General features: G+C 46.7%; 1 protein-coding gene across 1 annotated transcript in view; it reads right to left on the bottom strand.

Moving 5' to 3' along the window:
- LOC131916435 (dedicator of cytokinesis protein 2) overlaps nucleotides 1-20,112 on the bottom strand; it is a 203,981-nt gene extending 183,869 nt beyond the window's left edge. Inside the window, exon 1 of the mRNA XM_059269778.1 lies at nucleotides 20,010-20,112. Coding sequence (XP_059125761.1) covers nucleotides 20,010-20,052 — 43 coding nt within the window. The 5' untranslated portion in view covers nucleotides 20,053-20,112. The remainder of the gene's footprint in view (nucleotides 1-20,009) is intronic.
- Between the last annotated feature and the right edge of the window lie 359 nt (nucleotides 20,113-20,471).

The following is a 20,471-nucleotide window of genomic DNA, read 5'->3' as shown; positions in this document are numbered from 1 at the left end:
GGTCAGGATAGCTCTTAGCTACTCAGTGCCATGCCTGCCTGCTGCCACGCCTTCCACTATGATGGTCATGGACTAACCCTCTGAAACTGTAAGCAAGCCCCCAGTTAAATGTTTTCTTTTATAAGTTTCCTTGGTCCTGGTATTTCATCACAAGCCTAACTAAGATGATTAAAAAAAAGCAATAGCATCTGTTACCTAAAAATTAGAAAGAATATTTGGACTTCATCAAAATTTTAAAACCTTTGTGCATCTAAGTCCACTACCAAGAAAGTGGAATGATGTCATTTTAAGGGGAAATGGATACAACTGGATAATTACACTGAGGTATCCAGGCTCAGACACACAGATACCTTCACATTTGTCTTTTATGTGGATCCTAGTTTTTAATCTGTAGGTTTGTGTGTTAAGTCAGAGTGTTTGTAGAAATCAGGAAGCTAGAAATGTCCCAAAAGAGGGAGGGGAAATGGCCTTAAGAGCAATCAGACAGTAGAAAATACGTAATAGATAGGTAATCTTAAAGTCCACAGCTGGAGAATTTGTGGGTAGAAAGGTTAATACAGGGGTAGGGAGGAGGAAAAGGTGAAGGGAAGGGTCAATCAAAGCTAAGAATGCATGAAAAGGCCACATGGAAACCCACTACTTTGTAAGCTAATTAAAAATGTAATTTTTTAAAAGAGTTTGGACAGAGTCACCCTACAAGAGTGGATAATGTTCATCTACAAGCTGTAGGTTATTAAGCAAACATCCCAGCACCAAGCACAGAATAACTCCCTGTGAGTTGGTGGCCAGGGAGGTTCCAGAGCCCCTCCCCCCAACGATACAGGCCATTGCCATTGCTCTTGGTTGCTCACAGAACTAGATAGCAAGACCCTGCGGTAGACCCCAGGACATACTTGGTTGCAGAAGATAGAGAAAGCAAGTTGGAACAGAGCTGGAAGCTTCCTCCCTGCTGGCTAGCTCTCACAGTACCCAGTGGTGCTCTGCAGGCTGATGGAAGAGAAATGTCACCAACGGTCTTACCCAGTGGTGGACCCTGCATTCTACAATAATGACCATTCAGGCAAGACATACCCACTGGTGTAATAGTGAGATGACTCTTACAGGGACTGCAAACTGATTTCTGTTTAGATTTGAGGCCTGCTCCATAGGAGGGAACTCATACCTGGTACTGTAATACAAGAAATCATAGTATTAACTATCTACAAAAAAAACCCTACAACGTACATAATTCAGTGTATAAATATACATATATAGTTTTAACCAGCTTTTTATCATCTGGACTGATGGTGCCACCTCCAAGAGCCAAAGAACACCTAACAAAACCCCCAATACCTGACATGAGAAGCCCTGTTTTGAGTTGTTTGCCAGAACTGTCTAGGGTTGTATGTCCCCATACAACCTTTTGCTGTTGCCCTTACTTACTCCCTAGAAGTATAAGGTAAGTCCCTTTTGCTGAAGACAGCACACACTTCAGAAACAGGGCCCAGAGGCTCCCAAGTTGGAGCTGACCTGGACGCCTCCTCCCTAAGGACTAGCTTCATGGTACCAGAAGGTGCCCTGCACACTTCCAAAGGAGGGAGGCAACCAACAGTCCTACCCATCTACAACACCTATGAACCACATCGATGGCCAGCATGGCACAGTAACCCTACAGGTGCAGCAGCGGCACACACCTTGGAGGTAACCAACAGCTCTCTAATTGGATCAAGACCTGCTCAACAAAAGGAACACCATGCCCGGTATCTGAAACCTAGCTATCTACTCAATGCTAATGAAGTCGTGGTTATTAGTGGAGAATCTACAACCACTAATTTACTCAACCAGCATAATCCCTAACAACAATCTATAAACATTTGTCCTTATACCCACAGATAACTGTAGTGTTCACCTCTCAACAAGGAAACTTCCCTTTGCAACAGACAGAGACCACTACAGAAAACCACAACCATTCAAAATGCAGAGTTGCGGAGCTCAGTCCTAATGGAGACATCTGCAAAACCCTCCAGCATCTAAGGCTCAGGGAACATCGAAAAAGAGGGAGTGGGAAGATTCTAAGAGCCAGGGGACCAAGGCATTTTCTACGAGATTTCATCTCCTGTTAATGTTAGAAGCTACACACATAAAATCTCACCAACATGACTGGCCCAATGTGAGTTGAACAAACCAACAAACATGCCAAAGTGGACAAGGAAAAGTCTAGAAGGCCTCAACCCTACCAAAAATACAGACAACTGAGGAAAGTTGGGAGTAGGAGAGACAGCCCTCTCCAGAGAAGAGCATACCAATAGGTTGCCCAGTGCCAAATGGTCAACCCTAAGAACAGACATACAAATAACATAATATGGACTAAATAGGTTCTATTTAGGAATATATATGGATATATAAACATATATATGCATGCAATAACAATTAATGAATAAGAAGCTATGGATTTGAAGGAGGGTGGGAAGGAGTATGGGGGGGTAGGAAAAGAAGAGGAGAAATGTTATAATTAAATTACAATCTCAAAAACAAACAAAAACCAAAGAGCTCATGGGGAGGTTGCAGACCTTAGGGGAGAACCTACTCCTGTTGCTTTACTAAGTAGACATGCCATCAAAGTTCATTTAGGTATCTATATCTATAGCCATAAAGTGCAGCCATATCTATAGCTGCTCTTTGCAATGGGCAGTGGTTACTGCAGAGACTCAGATCTGTAGTAAAAGTCTAGACCATTCCAGCCATTATAAAGAACTCTTCCATATTACCAACAAAAAGACAACACAGGCCAATTTGCAAATGGACAAAGGAATTAAAAACCTATTTCACCAGAGACCCACAAATACCAAAGAGCACATGAAAAGATCTTCAGCATTAAAGTCATTAGAGAACTGCCAATCAGAACCACAGCATGCCACCCCACACCCACTGGTGTGACCATAATTGTTCTTTTAGTGTTTGAAAGGGATGCAGAAAAATTGGAATCCTCAAAACTTAGCATGGGTACAAGACATGTGTAGCAATTAGGGGACAGTGTGTCTGGTCTTCAAAGGCAAGCAGAATTAACATGGGACCCAGCAATTCCATTCCCAACTCACACCCAAAAATTGTCAACAAGAGTTCAAACAAAAAAACCTTCTCATGAATTTTCATTGGATGCTATTAGCATAAGTTAAAAGATCAAAACAACCCAGATATCTATCAGTAGCTGTATGAACTAAATGCACTATATGCACACAATGGAATACTATTCAACTAGATAAAGGTACAAGCTGCAAGTACACGCCCCAGAACAGATGGCCTTAGAACAGTATCATACAAGTAAAAGAAGTCAGACCCCAAAGCCGCATACTGCTCCATTCCATTTATAGGAAAGATCAGAAACAGAAAGGCAGAGGGGGCAAGCAGCTAAATGATCGCTGAAGCAGACTGAAGGGTGACGGCTCAGTGGGTATTAGATTCATTTGGAGAAATGAGACTTTTCTACAGCTAGGCGATGGAGATGTAGCTGTGGTCAGTACTACCGAACTGTGCATCTTAGAATGGTTAAAAGAGGCAAGCTGAGAATGTGTGTGTTCAGTCAAAATTACCAGGAAATAACTGTGCACCAAGCACCTGAAGCGTGCTGAGGTGCTGTTGGTGAGCAGGAAAGCAGAGAAGAATGTTGGGTCTCGGGGAGCCAGGGACTAGAGAGATGGTGGCCATCTATGGACCATTCTTTCAGTGATGCAAGGTCATCAGTAACCTAGCAGGGAGCCTAGCTTCCACAGGCACCTCCCACCTGCCTTGGCAGCTGCCAGCTGCAGGCTGGACTTCCTCTCTCTGTCTTAAAGAAGGCATCATTATGCCAGCTCTGACTACCCAGAAAGACATGTGGGGAACCAAGCGAGTAAATTACACTCTACACAGGTCAGGTTTCCTAGAGAGAAACTGTATGTAACTAGGCCTCACTTACCTGGGAGGGAGTGTGGACTGATGCTGACCCTGACAAGAACCTGTGTTCATCAGATATTTACCTTGTACTGTTCGAAGCTCTCTCCTCTCATGCATTTACTTATCTAATCCACATGGCACTGTCACCAAGTAGGAAGAATCATGTCCATATGCCAAAGGAGGAACAGAGAGATTAATAAAGTTACCCAATGTCTCGCAGTGCCTGAGCTGAGGGTACATTGCACCATGCCTGACCCTGTGCACATCCTGAGTGATTATTCTGCATCACAGATACCCTCTCCCAACTCATTTTCTCTCTTCTCTCTTCTCTCCTTCTTTACCCTCCCACCTCTATAACGTATGCCCCCCCAACCACATCAAAGAGAACTGAGTGACTCAGAAAGATGCCAGTCCTGCCATTTTGTGCAGTGTGACCTCCTTGGGTCTCATTTTCTTACAAGGAGTATACTAATGGTATCTATCAGACAAGGTTACTAGGATACTACATGGGGTCCAGTGCGAGGTGTGCCCTTTTCCCCTAACCTCCCTTTGAGAGTGTTCTCAGGAATGGCGATGAAAAGGCCTGAGAGATGAAGAAGCTTAGAAAGCATGAGGGAGGGTCTCAGACCCCAGCTCAAGTGGTCAGTTCGGTTCTTTATGGCTCTGGTCTCAAGCTCAAGGCCACCGTGTGCCAGTTTCAGCTTGCGCACCACACAAGACCAAGAGACCAGTGAAACTGGGACCGAACCTGACTGGGGCCTGCCCGCCTGAGTGTGTGTCTGCCCCACTTTATCCTTCTGTAATCCAGACAGCCTGCTTGAACAGGAGAGTCCCTCATTCTGGGCCTCAGCAGCTCCAGCTCCCACTGAAGGACACTAGGATGTCCTCTCTGGTCTCAGGCCTGTCTGCAGCTGATCCTGGGACCTGGGCTACCCGAGCACAGGCACCCCGAAGAACAAACCAGCTATGATTCGCTGGCTCTTACTAACCATTCTGAGACTTCCTGCTTCCTCTAAATAACCTAGAGATCGAGACAACACCCAGTCCCTTTTTTACAAGACAGCCAGTCACAACTCCGGATGAGCAAATGATGTGACCGCACACCACCTGCAATCTAAAGCCTCCCACCTGGGAGTGCATTCTAGCACCTGTCTCCTCCTTTGCAGTCCCAGCTAGCCAAGATTCCATGCAGCCACCCTCGTTCTCAATGAAGTTGATTTTATTTCCTGTCAAAAGATACCTAAAAGACCCACCCAATATTAGTCACAAAAGGCTGCACACCCAGCCACAGTAAGAGCTCAATCAATGTGTGTCACATTTCTTTTATGCAGTAGTACGAGATCTGCAAAAGCCAGCTATTCAGAACACCACTAACTCCTTCCCAGCTTCATGTGACCTTTAACTCCACTTTCCAGCAGTTTGCAGTCAGTGGTACAGAGGGTCAGCATTGAGTGAAGTTAATCCTTTGTCTAAGAGCAAGTCTGGAGAGAGCCCTGGGGACCCAGAGGCTTCTCCATTCCCTCCCCGCATGGCCCAGCTTATAGTCCTCTCCCTGCACTGGCTGCTGGCACTTGGACACATGCCAGTGTGCCAGTGTCCTTGCTAAACAGGCTCCGCACTGACTCTGCTCCCCCAACGCAGAGGTTGGCCCTGAGACTCGGCCTTGGAGCTGACAGGGCTGCAGGATCAACTGTGGTTTCCCCTGAAGGAAACCACCCAGATGGGGGTTTGCCTATGAAGCAAATCAGGTCAGCACACAGACACTTGGAGGGCGGGGCACACTGAGTTTTGCTCAGTGTCCTGTGGCTTTTGTCCAGAGTCCTTTCCCTCACACTCGGCCTACTCATTTCAGCCAAGAGAGTTCAAATCTGTCAACTTAAGATGTCTCAGAAACATTTTCAAACTGGGTCTCCAATGGGACGTATGTATCGGTCCGAGGGACTCACTTGTTATAAATAGGAAAGTAAATGATGCCACACATAAGGCCATCCTCCCTTTGCTTGAGGACCTCTGTTCTCAAAGCTTCATTTAGTAGGGGAAACAGACAAAGGAAGTGACTCTGCTCACCAGTCCCCACTTCTGTTCAATTTTCTAAATGACTAACAGGAAACTCCAGGGCAGAACACCACCCTTTGAGTGAGTGTGACTGCTTATCTCTGTTCGGTTCTGACCAGGCTGAGGGAAGGCCCACTTGTTCCCACTCAAAGAGGCACAGCCACTGTCAACATTTTAAGTATGCAATGAAAAAGGCCAAACATCATCTGGAACGGGAGCTGCTGGAGTGGCTTGGTGGGTAAAGGCCTCCACAGCCAAGCCTGATCACCTGAGTTCCGCCCCCCATAAAATAACTCCCGTATGATGTCCTCTGACCTCCACACTAGAGCCTTGGCATTCACTTACACACACAATGAACAAATAAACAAACAGGAGGCAGGCAAAGACACTTCAGAACAAGGGCCACTGATATCATGGCCACTGACACAGGCAAGTGGGGGAGTTTATCCACAGCCTTGGTCCCCAGTCAACTAACAGATCCCCGTCTAGCCTCTTCCTCACAGATGGTCCTGTCCCCTCCCCTGACCCATCACAGGTGTCTAGCTCCGCACAGAGGACCTGAGCATTTTCTGTATCAAGTGCTACACCCAGGAACCCCAGCCTCAAGAAGTCAATGAGAACCCATGAAGACGTTGTTCCCACAGCTAAAGATCAAAGGGGTGTTCCCAAGGACTGGGGCCACCAACTCCAGCAGGGACTCATATGGAAACCCCAGACTGGCAATCCTCACAACAGCTATTGTGAGGCTTTGATGGGATGCCTATCAGCCTTGGAAATGGAGCCCACTGGTTCCACCCCAGTTCTTCCTGAAGATACTACAGTGTCCTGCTCATCAAGAATTCAAACCCAGGTGCAGGAGAGATGGCTCAGTGGTTAACAGTACTGATCATTCTTCCCAAGGACCTAGGTTGAATTCTCAGCACCCACGTAGTGGCTCACAATCATCTGTAACTCCAGTTCCAGAGGATCTGATGCCCTCTTCTGATGGCCTCCTCCCACCAGGCATGCAGGTGATAAACAGACAGACACGCAGAGAAAACATACACATAATTTAAAAAAATCTAGAGAAATAAGGTAAAATTGAATGTCATTGTGATAGCCTTGTGACTCACAGATACCATAAGTGTCTTGTCTCTATGTCATGTACATGTTAGGAAATTAATATAGTTCCCCTTGTTTATACAAGTGAGGAAACGAAGGCACAGGAAGAAGGGTACACACTTACCTATCAGAAGGAAAGATAGATAGATAGATTGGTAGACAGACAGACAGACAAACAGGCAATCCAGATGTCTAAATTCTAGCCACAGCACACAGTTTTCCGAGAAAGTGGTTGGTTGACATTTACCGAGTCTTGTCATAGACCAAGCACAGACACTGTGACTTCCTTAAGGGACAGACACAGGAGCATCTCCTGGGTGCTAACTCCTGTTCTAAAAACTGAAGCTGTGGTGAGGGAGAAAACAAGCAAAGGCCTTTCATTCACGTCGCTTCATTTGATCATCAGGGTAACCCTCCACAGTATTGTCACCATCTAATACAAGAAACCCAGCCCCTCACGAACCAGACTAGGATGTAACTCAATGGTAGAGCACCAGCTTAGCGAGTGATGTGTAATTCCCTGGCCAAATGGGAGGGGAGAGGAGGGGACAGGAGGGGGAGGGAAGGGAAGGACTTGTCTGCCATCACACCACTAGAAAGCTGTAGAAAAGTGATTCTCAACCTTCCTAATGCTTTAATACAGTTCCTCATGTTGTGGTGACCTCCAACCGTAAAATTATTTTCTTGCTGCTTCTTATAATTTTGCTATTGTTATAAATCATAATGTAAATATCTGATATGCAGGATATCTGATATGTGACCCCCCCAGTGGGTCATGACCCACAGGTTGAGAACTGCTGCTATGGAAAGTAGATTTGAACTCAGCAGATTCCAAAGTCCTTGCTTCTCTGACCAGTTCATTCTTGACATCATGACTTATTCTGTACACACTAGACTTGTTCATACCCTATCTTCCCTGAAGCTCAAGGATGCTGACTTCCCAATGCCAAGAACATCACTTGGCCTACAGTAGATGTGTAGTCATATTTCCTGGGCTCTGCATGAATACCTGTTGAAGGGATGGGGTGTGAATGAAGACAAAGACAGGTAAGTCTTTTCTTGAATGTCTTGAGATTGTTTCAAGAGATGTTGACCCAGCACAGCTGCTGTCAAGTGCACTTCAGGATGAGTCTGGACCTCATTTGAGGCTCTGGCATCTGCTGACATGGTCGAAAACAAAAGCTGCAGCCAACACCAAGTGTTAATAGAGTTTAGACAAGTTGCTGTATAAGAGGAACAAACCCAATAGGGGAAAGAGAGAGAATGCAATAGGCCAAACCTCATTTCTAGAGCCTGAGCTGGGCTTTGGAGAGCTTCTCCAATGGAACAGAACCAATGCGCACATCTCTAGGGTCAAGTGGGCAATGCATTCAGTGACACATATGAGCCATGTGCCCAAGTCCGTGGGCAGGGACAACACTGGAGCAACACCCTGATAGGGCTCCAGAGAGGGCAACTGCAGGAACGAGCAGAGCTCCAAACCCACACACAATGCAGCAAATGACTTGTGATGGTCCCCAGCCTGGGAGACAGATGAGGAGGAGGGGAGGAAGAGGAAGAAGAGGCAAGAGGGAAGAGAAAGAAGAGATAGCAGAAGGGCAAGAGAATGAGACAGATAATCAAAAATGGGGGGGGGGAGTTCCTTCACCAGACCTCAGAGAACCACAGCTCCCCTCCACTAAATCTTTGCCATACAACTGTTGATGGGTGTAAGTGTTTTCTCAACTTTACAAATCAGGAAACTGAGGCAGTACAAGATTAAGCACAAGGTGCTATGGTGAGGAAGGAGCCAAACCAGGATTTCTCTGCAAGCAGACTGGCCTCAGAGATTTGATCTCCACCACTGCATACTCCACCTCTTACAAAGATGGGCCTGTCATCTGAGCTATTCGGGGGGGGGGGGGTCCAAGGCCCTCACTGGGTCATGACAACAGCCCTTGGGCCCACACATCATTGTGTAGTCTTCAGTGAGCCAAAGTGATCCCACCTATCCAAAAGAAATTAGGGTGGGATTCCAATGATGAGTTCTCTAATCCAGAGCTCCTCAGTTGGGGGCTGTTTTCCCCTCCAGTAGTATTCATCTTTGCCCTAATTTGGGGCCAGGTAGAAGGCTGAATGTATTTTCTAATAGGTAGAGGCCAGAGATGCTGCTTAACCATCCTCTATGGTTTACACATGGACTGAGCATGTACCAAGAGGCTCACACACTGGAGGTGGTGCCTCGATGATGCAACCCTGGAAATGGTAGAACCTTCAAGAGGCAGAGCCCAGTGGAAGGGGGTTAGGTCACTGAAGCATTGCATTTGGAAATGGGACTTATTTGTTCCCCAGAGAAAGTTGTTATTAAAAGAGCCACCTGGCCCCTTCCCAGTCTCTGGCTTCTCTTTGCTTGTCTCTACTCTGACCACTGGGACTCAGGTGACCCTGAGGTCCTCACCTGCTGCTGAGTAGACAAAGCCAATGATCAGTCTCAGATTTTCACCTACTAAACTGTGACCTACACAAACCTCTCTTCTTTGTAAGTACTCTGCCTTGAGTATTTTGTTAAAGCAACAGAAAAATGGGCTGATACACAACTGTATAATGGAAGAGATAGTCCTGTACCAAAGAATCATCCCTGACTCACAGTATCAGCTGGGCCAAGATGGGTAAATCCTGCTTAGAACCTGATGTGGACATTCCCACAGCATAGGTGTTCACGCCCTCGTACAGAGCCTTACTTTCACCTGTAAGTATAGAGTTAGAAAGAAGGACTACAACAAAATCAGCCCTCTTTACAGAAATTCAAAGTCTCTGGCAGTCTGGTGAATCCTGCAGGTTAGAGAGGTAAATGGCTCTGGTTCTCCTGGATCCACACATAGGAGAAGCAAGGAGCTGTGTGAGCACTGTACTGCCACGCTGCCAGGCACAGCAGCAGTGGGCTATCAGAGGGCAGAAGGCGCTCGGAGGGAAGTGAGACTAGAGCTAGAGGGAGGAGCAGAGCACAGGCAAGGGGCAGAGGAAAGGGGGGGGAGGGGTGGCGAGGGCAGGGAGGTGGGGGAAGTCAGTGTGATGTGTGAGGACACTGCAGGGCCATCTTAACGGAGTTCCAGGGTGTGAACAAGTGGCCTTGGTCCAGTGGCCAACTGTAAGGGCTCAACATCAAAAAGGAGTTCAAGAGCTGTAGTGCTCTCAAAGGACAGAGCCTCTTGGAAGGAAAGGGTGGGGTGAGAAGATGGAGGCAAGATGGGTAACTCAGTCCATCTGAACCTTGTGAGGCCTAGAAATGGGAAAACTTCGAATTCTACCTCCCTGGTCCCTCCCTCATCTATCCATCTATTTATCCATTCATCCACCTATCTGTCCATCCACATACCCATCCATCTACTCATCCTTCTGCATATCCATGCATCCAATCAACAACAACTAAAGAAGCATCTTATACAACTACACCAGACAGAGGGTCAGTCTTGCCTTGTTGGAGCTCATAGTCTATGAAGGGTCCTAGACAATTCAACAGAAGACGGCAGCGGAATGTGATGGGAGTGATATCGGGAGTCATGGTAGTGCAAAGCAAGGGGTCCACCAGCCCAAGCTGAGAAACAGGAGATTAATGGTGACTGTGTTGCTTTTTGCTGCCTCCTGCAGAGATTTACTGCTGGACTGCAGTCCCCAAGGCAGGGATGCTGTATCCACTATTCATTCCCAACAGGGGCTGCTGAACTGATCTGAATAGACTGTGGCAACCCTTTTCTGGCTGGTGGCAGCTCCTCAGTCCAAGAATTCATACTTTGGAACAGAGAGCCTTGGCTGTATCCATTGCAGCACTTTGAAGAGTGGGAACACACCACACTTTCTCAGGAACCCTGACTAGCTTCCAGAGATGGGAATGAATGAATGAATGATAACACAGACTGCACATGCGCATGCTTTCTGGAAAGATGGGCTGGCAGCTTCTGCTGGGTTCTCAAGGGAACCCACTGTTAAACGATTGATTCTCTGGCCTCCCATCTTCCTATTACTCTTGGGCTGGATGGGCCCAGAATGAATCTCCAATGAAGCTCTGCCCTCAGAGTGGATCACCTACTGGGAAAGGCAATGTATATTTATATAATTCATAGACAATGTGCCCCCCAAAAGCCCATGGGTTGGCAATGTAATCCCCAAATTTTTGTATTAGGATTAGATGACATTTTAAGCATAGACCCCAAGACATCATGAGTTACTTTAAACAAAAGAAGGAAGAATTGAGTTGGTACACATGCTCGGCCTCATCGTGTGGTATCCTCCACCATGTTAATCGGCAGCAAGGACTCTCGGCAGATGTTGAGAAGATGCCCATGCCAAGTTGTCAGCCTTCCCAGCCTCCAAAAACTCGAGCTAAATCAACTTCTATTCTTAAATAATTACCCAGTCTGTGTGTTCCGTTATAGCAATAGAAAGTGGACCACGGTGCAGGCAAAAAGTGGCAAAGCACAAGAGCTGAGGTGTGATTCCAAAAGAACCTACAACGAGCTGGAAACCTTTCTCCACCTCAGTCTCCTCACCTGTGAAGGTAAATTTAAAAAAAAAAAAGCCCACCTCCTGGGGGCTGGTGAGGTTGGGATACAGTAACACACACCTTTCTAAACGCACCATGCTGTGAAAGGGTGAGGCAACTCCCTATTTATAAGGAGGTTGGTGATAACTTAGACCCAGAACGAGGAGAGAAATCCCATACACTGTTCTGGCACTTTCGGTTGTTCATGCCGGAAGCCTTGGGACCACTCTGGACTCCTCTTTGTTTCTCATACCCATGTCTAATCTATGAGGAAAACCCACTTGCTCCGCCTACACTGCATCTGTCCAGAAGTGAGGCCCATGTCAGCACACCTACGGCCACCTTCATATTGAGCCACTGCTCCTTCATATCTAGGTCACTACTATAACTGTTCCACCAGCCTCTCTGCTATGACACCTAACTCCCTTTTTGTCACATCCCATGAAACTGTCAGCCCAAGTGTAAGATGTGGCACTTCTCGATTCTGCTCCAACCCCTGAAATACCTCACCCCATCTTCCATCAACTATGAAGTCCCCGTGATACCCACACATCATTACTCCCCATGACCACCTCCCACCGAATCCATCCTTACACTTCCACCCCTGATCCAGCCACCCTGGCCTCCTACACATCAAAGGGACTTCCTCCTTGAGGCATCATTTGCCCTGCATCTGCTTTCCAACCAGAATATTCTTCCCTTAGGAAACCCCTTACTGCTGCAGCCACTTGCCAGGTGTGATGGTTTGAATGAAAATGGACCCTAAAGGCTCATGTGTTTGAACACTTGGTGCTTAGTTGGTGGAATTGCTTGGGAAGGATTAGGGAGGATGGCCTTGTGGGAGGAAGTGTATCACTAGGGGTGGGCTTTGAGGTTTCAAAAGCCCACACCAATCCCAGTTAGCTTTCTCTCTCTGCCTCCAACTTGCAGATCGGGCTGTAAGCTCTTAGCTACTGCTCCAGCACCATGTCTGCACGACTTCTGCCATGGTCCCTGCTGTGATGATCATGGATTCTAATCCTATGGAACCACGAGCCCCAAAACAAATTCTTTCTTTTATAAGTCACCTTGGTTATAGTGTCTCTTCAGAGCAATAGAAAAGTAACAGACACCAGGCAAAACCTCAGCATTTAGCTGGAACCATTGTTGTCGCTGCAGGAGCTGATCATGCCAGTCAGGGTGTCTGAGGGTCTGCCCCACCACATGTCACCCTCTGCCATGTTATAAAGCAGCAAGAACCCCATAGTGTAGCCTTTGACCTAAGGGCCGTGTGTTGTCAGAACTCTGAATTCTCTGAGCAGTTGTTGGAGAGAAATCTGCAACAGTATCCATCCATATGTCAGTCACATCCCACTGCTCCAGGCCCAGTTTCTGCCACTGTGAAATTAAACCAGTACAGAAGCTGGCAGCATCTCTGTTGGGACAGGGAGAGAACGGATGTACTTCTCTGAGAACAAAATACAGTATGTCTTCAGCGGCTCACTGAGTCAGCCTGACTACTGTTCAGTTCACACCAATTACAGGAGGGAGGGAGAGAGGGAGGGAGCGAGTGCCTATTAGAGGGGACATTTGAGGTGTCTCTGCACAGATTCCTCTAGAGTTGGGTGACAACAAAGATTATCATCCCACATTTGCTCAGTATAGGCTGCCGAATACAGACCGGGTGCCTATGCCTGAGTGATGATTAAAGGCCTTCGAGCTTTAAAAGTAGCAGCAAATCCAGACATCCAGAAATGAGCAGAACATTATGGCACCACACTTCCTGTCTCAAAATACAGCAAAACCACCGAAGATGCTGGACTCAGGAGAAAGCGGAATTTGGGAAATGCACCTTTCACCAAAGCTCCTTCAGACCTAGACATGATGGTTGGAGCCAAGCTGGATATTGACTCACGAGGCTCCCATATATCCAGGTAGTAGGATGATCTCCTTACATGGACCTAATCAACCAACCTAAAGGGTCTGTCTAAATGACCCAGAGTTGCTGGAACATCACAAAGGAGGAGGCCAGGCACCAAAGAATTAGCATCGGGAAGGAATTGCATTTTTCAGTCCCTGTGTTTCTGTTACACCAGATGAATATTTGGGGACCGGTCCCAAGATACAGTTATCCTCTTTTCCCAAGATGCCCCCAGGCATCTCTTTAGAATTCTATTCCCACTGCTCAGAGATCTGCTCTGATGGTCCATGTTAAAACTCTTCTCCACAATATACTCATCCATGGAAAAGTATTCATTTATTTCAACAGAACATGGCACAGTTTCTAACTATATGCTTGTGATTGACCCACAAAGTTCCTTTGTCTTCATTACCAACTATAAGCTCCTAAAGGGCAGGGACCATGTAGGGCTAATCTCATAGCCTCAGGGACTAACATGATGCCTGGGACTTGGGAAATGTCATGCAAATATGCAAGAAATAAATGAAGAATGAACTAGTAAGTGAGCAGGTGAGTGACAAGTTTCCTGTTGCCTTGCTGACTGCAGGAGTAGAGCCGACTCCTCGGAAGGAGTGTTCACTCCAGCTGTTAGTGAAGCACGTCACATGTTTGCCTCCTATGCAGACAGCATCCTCCCCTCCACATACCTCTAGCTAGAAGAGTAACAAGTCAGTGACTTGATTATAGCCATCAGAAATTGAACCAGGCAGGGACCGCACCCTGAGTAGAGTGGAGCCTGTTCTTAGGCTGACAGTGACTTGGGTGGCCTTTTTAAAAATCAAAACAAAATATTTATTAAGAAGCAATAACATTATTTTGCTGTTTTGATTGATTTTATGAAAGGGGTTTTGTTTCAGTAAATACAGACTTTGAAATAAATGCTTTGAGTTCCTAAGTATGATATTCAAGATAGCAATCATTTCTGTGCTAGTACAAGATTTGGGTTTGCTCTTTCATATATTTTAAATTAAAATATAATTACATTAGTTTCCCTTTCCCTTTCCTCTCCAATCCTCTTGAATCAACCCCTTGCTCCCTCTCAAAATCATGGCCTGTTTTACGGGTTGTCATTTTGTAAAGATGGAACAGGCCACCATTCTGTCCCCTCTTGGGACACAGAAGATTCACTGGATGTGAAAACACACAGTCATACAGATTTCAGGTGGGGTCATGATGGGTTGCTAGAGAATACCAAAATTAAGAAAGAGTGATGGAACCAGAGGGAGGTGGCGAGGATAAACCAGAGAACAGAACTGAGGTGTTTAGAAAGGCTGGGAAGTCAAGAAAGGAGGCCTATGTTTTCAGGGCTCTCAAGTTCATGACCTTTAGGAGGCCTGACTGCGCATACTTCCTGAATTTCTAGGTGATTTTCTTGAACCTTAAAATGCATCACTTGCCCACACATCACACATACCTAAAATGAACTATTTGAATGAATATTATCCTTCATTATAAGAGCCCAGGAGGGAAACAAAACAAAAAAACAAACAAACAAAACAAAACAAAACAAAAAACAAAACAAAACAAAACAAAACAAAACAAAACAAAAAAAAAAACCCACAGCCCAAACCAGCTCTGTCCAAGGTTCTGGGCTCTAAGTGTCTCTACAGCCTTGAACTAGGAAGTAGACAAGAACCCTTCCATATCCTTCCCACTGAAATAGAGGAAAGAATCCCTCTCTGTTTCTGCAGAGCCTGTTAGGATTTGAGTCTTGTCCCAACCCTTTAAAACAGAACAACCTCAGTGTCCTAATTCCCACTATCCTAGAACGTGAATTCATGTCAATATATGGTCTTTCCGGAAGTTATCAAGTTAAAATAGGTCACTATGTTTTCCTCTAATCCAATAGGACTCAGTGTTCTCATTAAAAAAGAAAAGGTGGGGACATACTGACATGGGGGAATGCCAGGTGATGATGGAGGTGATGGTACTGATGAGCCAAGAAATGCCCCAAAATGCCAGCCATCATCAGAACCTGCAAAAGAGGCTCGGGGAAGATCATTCCTCACCTCTCAGCTGGAGACAAGTTGTAAGGACAAACATCTCACCTTTAAGGAATCAAAATACACCATCCCTCAATTATGCCACTTTAATTTGGTTATTTTAAGCTAGAAGAAAGTGAGACTCAAGAACTGCAAAAGGAAGCTTCGGAGGACCACTCCTTATATGAGAAAAATCGGGTAGTTAGAAAAACAGGACAGCCGTAAATGCTCTCCCACAGAGGCCTTTTGTGGCCATGAAAACCATAGAAAGTTGGCTCCAAGACAGGCTTCACTGAGTGAGAGTCCCTATCCTGAGTCGGCCTCCATTGGAAGCCCGTACCCATTCCTTTTATCCAGGCACTTCTCTGAGATTCTACTCTCCCCTTGCGGAGCTGCCATATAAGGGCATGTTCAAAGCAGCCCTGAGCTGCTCCTTCCTAGATGCTCCCTGCACTAGCATGATGTGCATGCTAACCACCTTCTGCTCATTTTTCTCCTGTTCATCTGTCCTTTGTATAATTTACAGGGCACTAGCCAAGACAGGGAGAGAAAGGAGATTTTCTTCCCCTCCCTAGGAGCATAAGAGAGGCGCCATACAGATTTGTCTAAGGGGCCCACTTCAGGGCAAACATATTTTTCTATCCTAACTCTCAATCTGAAGACCCCTGCCTTGAGGCCTCGCTTATAATCCCTAACCTCCATGGCAGAGACCACACATGATCTATTATGGACTTAACTGTGTCTCCTTAAAACATAAAGGCTAGAGTCCTAATCTCTACTGTTCTGGAAGAGAGCTATATCTGGAGCAAGTTCTTGAAGAGCTGAATAAATTAAAATGAAGTCCCTTATTGTGAGGCCCTAACCTAACCTATTCTGACCAATGTTCTGTGTGTGTGTGTGTGTGTGTGTGTGTGTGTGTGTGTGTTATTATTAAGAGATTTTCTATTTATTTTACATACCAACCACAGATTCCCCTCACTTCTCTACTCCCGCCCCCTAGTCTTCCCCCCAAACCCCACCCATTCCCACCTCCTCCAAGGCAAGGACTCCCATGGGGAGTCAGCAGAGCCCGGCACACTCAGCTGAGGCACTGACCAATGTTCTTATAAGGAGATAAAGAGACAGCGAAGGTGTGCATGCCAAGAGGGCAGCCAAGGAAAAAGGCAGTAAATCAGTAAATGGCCCTCTGCCAATCAACTAGAGGCCACAGAAGACCCACCTTCCTGGCAGATTTGATCTTGGGCTCTCAGCTTCCAGAAACATGAGAAAATGAGTCTTGTCATGTGAGTCACTATTTTATCTACAATACCATTCTTTCTTGCTTGCTTTGGGAGTGAAATTACTAAATATTAGCTGAGTACCTGGTTGACTGTTATACAGACTACATTTCCCAGCTCTTCTTACAGGTAGGTTTGGTCATATGATTAGGTCTTAGCGGCTGGAAGAGGAAATGCCAAGTCTACCTTCAGATAAGTGTTCTTAAAGGGAAAGGCCATGCCTTCCATGTTCCTTTATCATTCTTGATACCTGCCAAAGGAACCCGATGGCTGCAGCTTCTGCAGGCAGCCTGATTCAAGAGGCAGAGGGTACATCCCAAGGAAGAAGCATGGAAGACATAATGGACTGATCTACCTCTCCTCTCCTCTCCTCTCCTCTCTTCTCCTCTCCTCTCCTCTCACAGCATTTCTGGATCAAGGCTTCCAAAGGCAGGAAACCGTGGCCGGTAAATACATGAGGGAAACTAATGGGAAATGGGTGTTATTCTGTCAAGTCCACCTTGGAACCAGCGTGCTTTGGATTTTGTGAGCAGCAAAATGAATGTGTACCTCAATCAATCCACTATTTCAGAGGTTCACTTTCACCTGTAGTCCGATTTAAGCCCAACTGACACCATTTTCTCTGTCTCCCTCCTCTCTCCATCCCTTCCCATACCTCTTCCAAGAAAAAAATCATCACTGACCGGAGTCTCACACAGATTGCAAATGCCAAAAGCCATGCCAATTTTAAGTGGATTTAAGTGAGACCAACCAATTAAACAGAGACCCACAGAATTATTAGCCACTGCCCTGCCAGTCTATGTCCAATCCCTGCCCATCTCTCAACTGCTTTTATTGGCTTCTTACATGGGACACTCCTACTTAAAAGCCCAAGAGCTACAGAAGGAAGTCCAGACAGGTAAGCCCTCCTCCTCTAACTATAAGTAACCTCCTCTCCTGGGCCTTTTCTCTACAAACATCTACTAAAACCAAGTCAGATTTCTTGCTTGATCCAATTGCTATGCACAAGCTTTCTACTTTTATCCATGACATCCTCCTTCAAGGGCCCCTCTGATACAGTCAAGAATGCCTATAGTACTTAAAGTCTGAAGTGTTAGGGCCGTGGAATTTAAGTGCCAGCTTCATTATCACCAAATCACGTGAACTCGGGGTCTTCACCTGTAAAATGGGAATAATAATATACTCTCTCATATAGACATTTCAAAGTCAGAGGTGAGAATGGGCCTCGAAAGTTTAAACCACTACCCTCTTACTAGGAGCAACTGTTCCGAAGCTGGCATTGGGACCATCTTTCTGTCTCTCTTGATTCTGCAGCTGCTCATTTTAAGGTGAGTCCCTTGATCTTGAACAGGAGTATTACAGGGTGCTTTATAATTATCACTCCAGGTAGTCCCCAGAACAATCCCATCAGACCTGCAACATCATCATCATCATCACCTCATTATAGATGAAGAAACAAGTGTAGATTTGAACTTAGGCCTGATGTCACAACCCAAACTTCTAACCTTCTTCAAGCTCCTCAAGGCAGAGGCTGTGCTCTCTTATTTTGTAAGCCCACTGCCTTGCCTGGGAAGAGTCTACTCCACTTCTACCCCAGGCCTTCTCTAGAGCTCTGATGGGGTCCTGTGCCAAGGCTGCAGCAGGAACAGGAAATAACCTGGTGCAGATAGCCTGCTGCCCACTAGACCTCAAGGTGGCTAAGAGAGCACCTGGTTCTGTTGCTGAAGGTTCTTCAGCAAAAGACATCAGCACCCCTTTCAATGAGGCCATAAGGGCAGCTAACGACACCCATTCTGAAGAATGAATCAAGTGGACAAGCACCCAGAGATGGCCCAGCTATCCTAACCCCTCACACAATTCTAGCTTTTTGTCTTCCTCCAAGTCCTTATGCCCCCCATCTCCAGTGTCCTTCACAAAGGAATGCTATGAAATAGGAAAGTGTTACCACCTGGACTTAGAGTGAGAAAACAAGAACATGGTCTAGATGTGGCTTCCGTTTACCCTGTACTAAACCATTGCCTTTCCTCACAGCAGATGCTAAGAGCCCTTGCTTTCCAGACATACTTCTCCAGGCCCCCTTTCATCCCCTAGGACACAAGGGTTCCTCCACCCACTTGCCCTGCCCACTTCATAGTCCCCCTGTTCATGTGTCAATTGCTAGCAGGGTACCCCAGCTAGAAAAGGCAGAGTTGGAGAAGCTTTGAAGTTTTAAGGAGGCCTTTATTGAGTCTAGTTCAAACTTCCCATTTTACAGATGGAGAACCTGAGGCCCCTTGCAGATAGATATAACTTGTCTGTTCTCTGGTAGGGACCTTTCATCTTAAAGTGCCAAATGCTTGTCTGTGGATGGATGGATCTGAGCACCCACAAAGTAGCCATTCTTAAGTTGTGGCCCAGGAACACACACACACACACACACACACACACACACACACACACACACACATCTATAACTCCCACTTCTGCGTTCCCTCAGGCATGGCCTGTTGAATTGTCCATTCTTTGGTGGGATCTGTAATCTGGCAATGTGGAAATCCCCTGCGTGAACTTTAAATTTGCACTTAGAGTTTGGGAAGATTGCATCACCGATGCCACTTAGAGTCACAGTACCTGACACCTCCCTTCCCCCCAGCCACCACTTCCGCCCCCAATTTGAAGCAGAGGCCTCTGGGAGCTAAGACTGCTGAAGCTCTTTTCTTGGCGATCCTCAGATAATCTGACAGGAACCATTCTCTCAAAGGTTCTCCAGGGCTATCGAAGGACCCGTTGGCTTCAGCCCCGCTCCAAACTGGATGCTTGGGATATTGGAGCAGATCAGGGGTCACCTGACTCAGAGAAACAGGCAGAGCAAACCAGCAGATGTGTGGCTTTGGAGATGGGTAGAGGGAGCCATGGCGGCTTCAGGATAGACAGATGGAGAGAGCTCTATGCAATGCAAAGCCTGGCACACGGGGCTGAACATCAAAAGGTCAACAACACTACCTCATCTTGAGGATGCGGTGAGTGCTTGGGAGAGGCTGAAGGAAAGGATACCCTTTCTCTGCCCTCATTTTCTCCTTTAACCCAACGGCTGCAGCAGCCTGAGAAGCACTGTGTCCCAGACCCGAGTTTGCATGGCATGTCCTGCCCTCACCCATGCTGCACATCCCATCACATCCACCTGCGTGGTGAAGCCTCCAGCCACATGCCCTCCTCTGCGCAGAAAACCCAGTGCCCACACCTACCCACACCGTGCCGCTCCTTGTCAGTTTTGCGCCAGGGGGCCATGGCCAGACGGGAGCCTTGAGAGCGTCCTGTTCTCTAGGGGAGAAGCTGGCTGGGGTGGCTAGGCTCCTTGCAGGGCCCCACTTCCTTCCTCTTTTTAAACTCTCTCAAGGTCCGCCTTCCTCTCCTCTGGGTTCCCACTCCCCCCTCCCTCTTCTACTCCTGCGGGGACACACGATTTTGCGATTTCGCCGATTTTGCTGAGGACTAGAAGGCTGCCCGCAAAAGTTAGAGCCCACCCTCAATTTGTCTCTTCCCCGGGTAAAGGCTCCATTGGGAGAATCTGATGAAAGCTTAGGACACTCCCCTCTAACCCTACTCAAACACACCATTGGCCGACAGCGCCAGGAGATCAAGGGCATCCTCATCACCGGCAAGAGCAAACTGGGAAAGCCGTAGGGAGGGTGGCTCAGACAGACACT

This window comes from Peromyscus eremicus, chromosome 8a (genome assembly GCF_949786415.1).
Source record: "Peromyscus eremicus chromosome 8a, PerEre_H2_v1, whole genome shotgun sequence".
In the NCBI taxonomy this organism is placed as follows: Eukaryota; Metazoa; Chordata; class Mammalia; order Rodentia; family Cricetidae; genus Peromyscus; species Peromyscus eremicus.
This window is presented reverse-complemented; position numbering and strand designations above follow the sequence as displayed.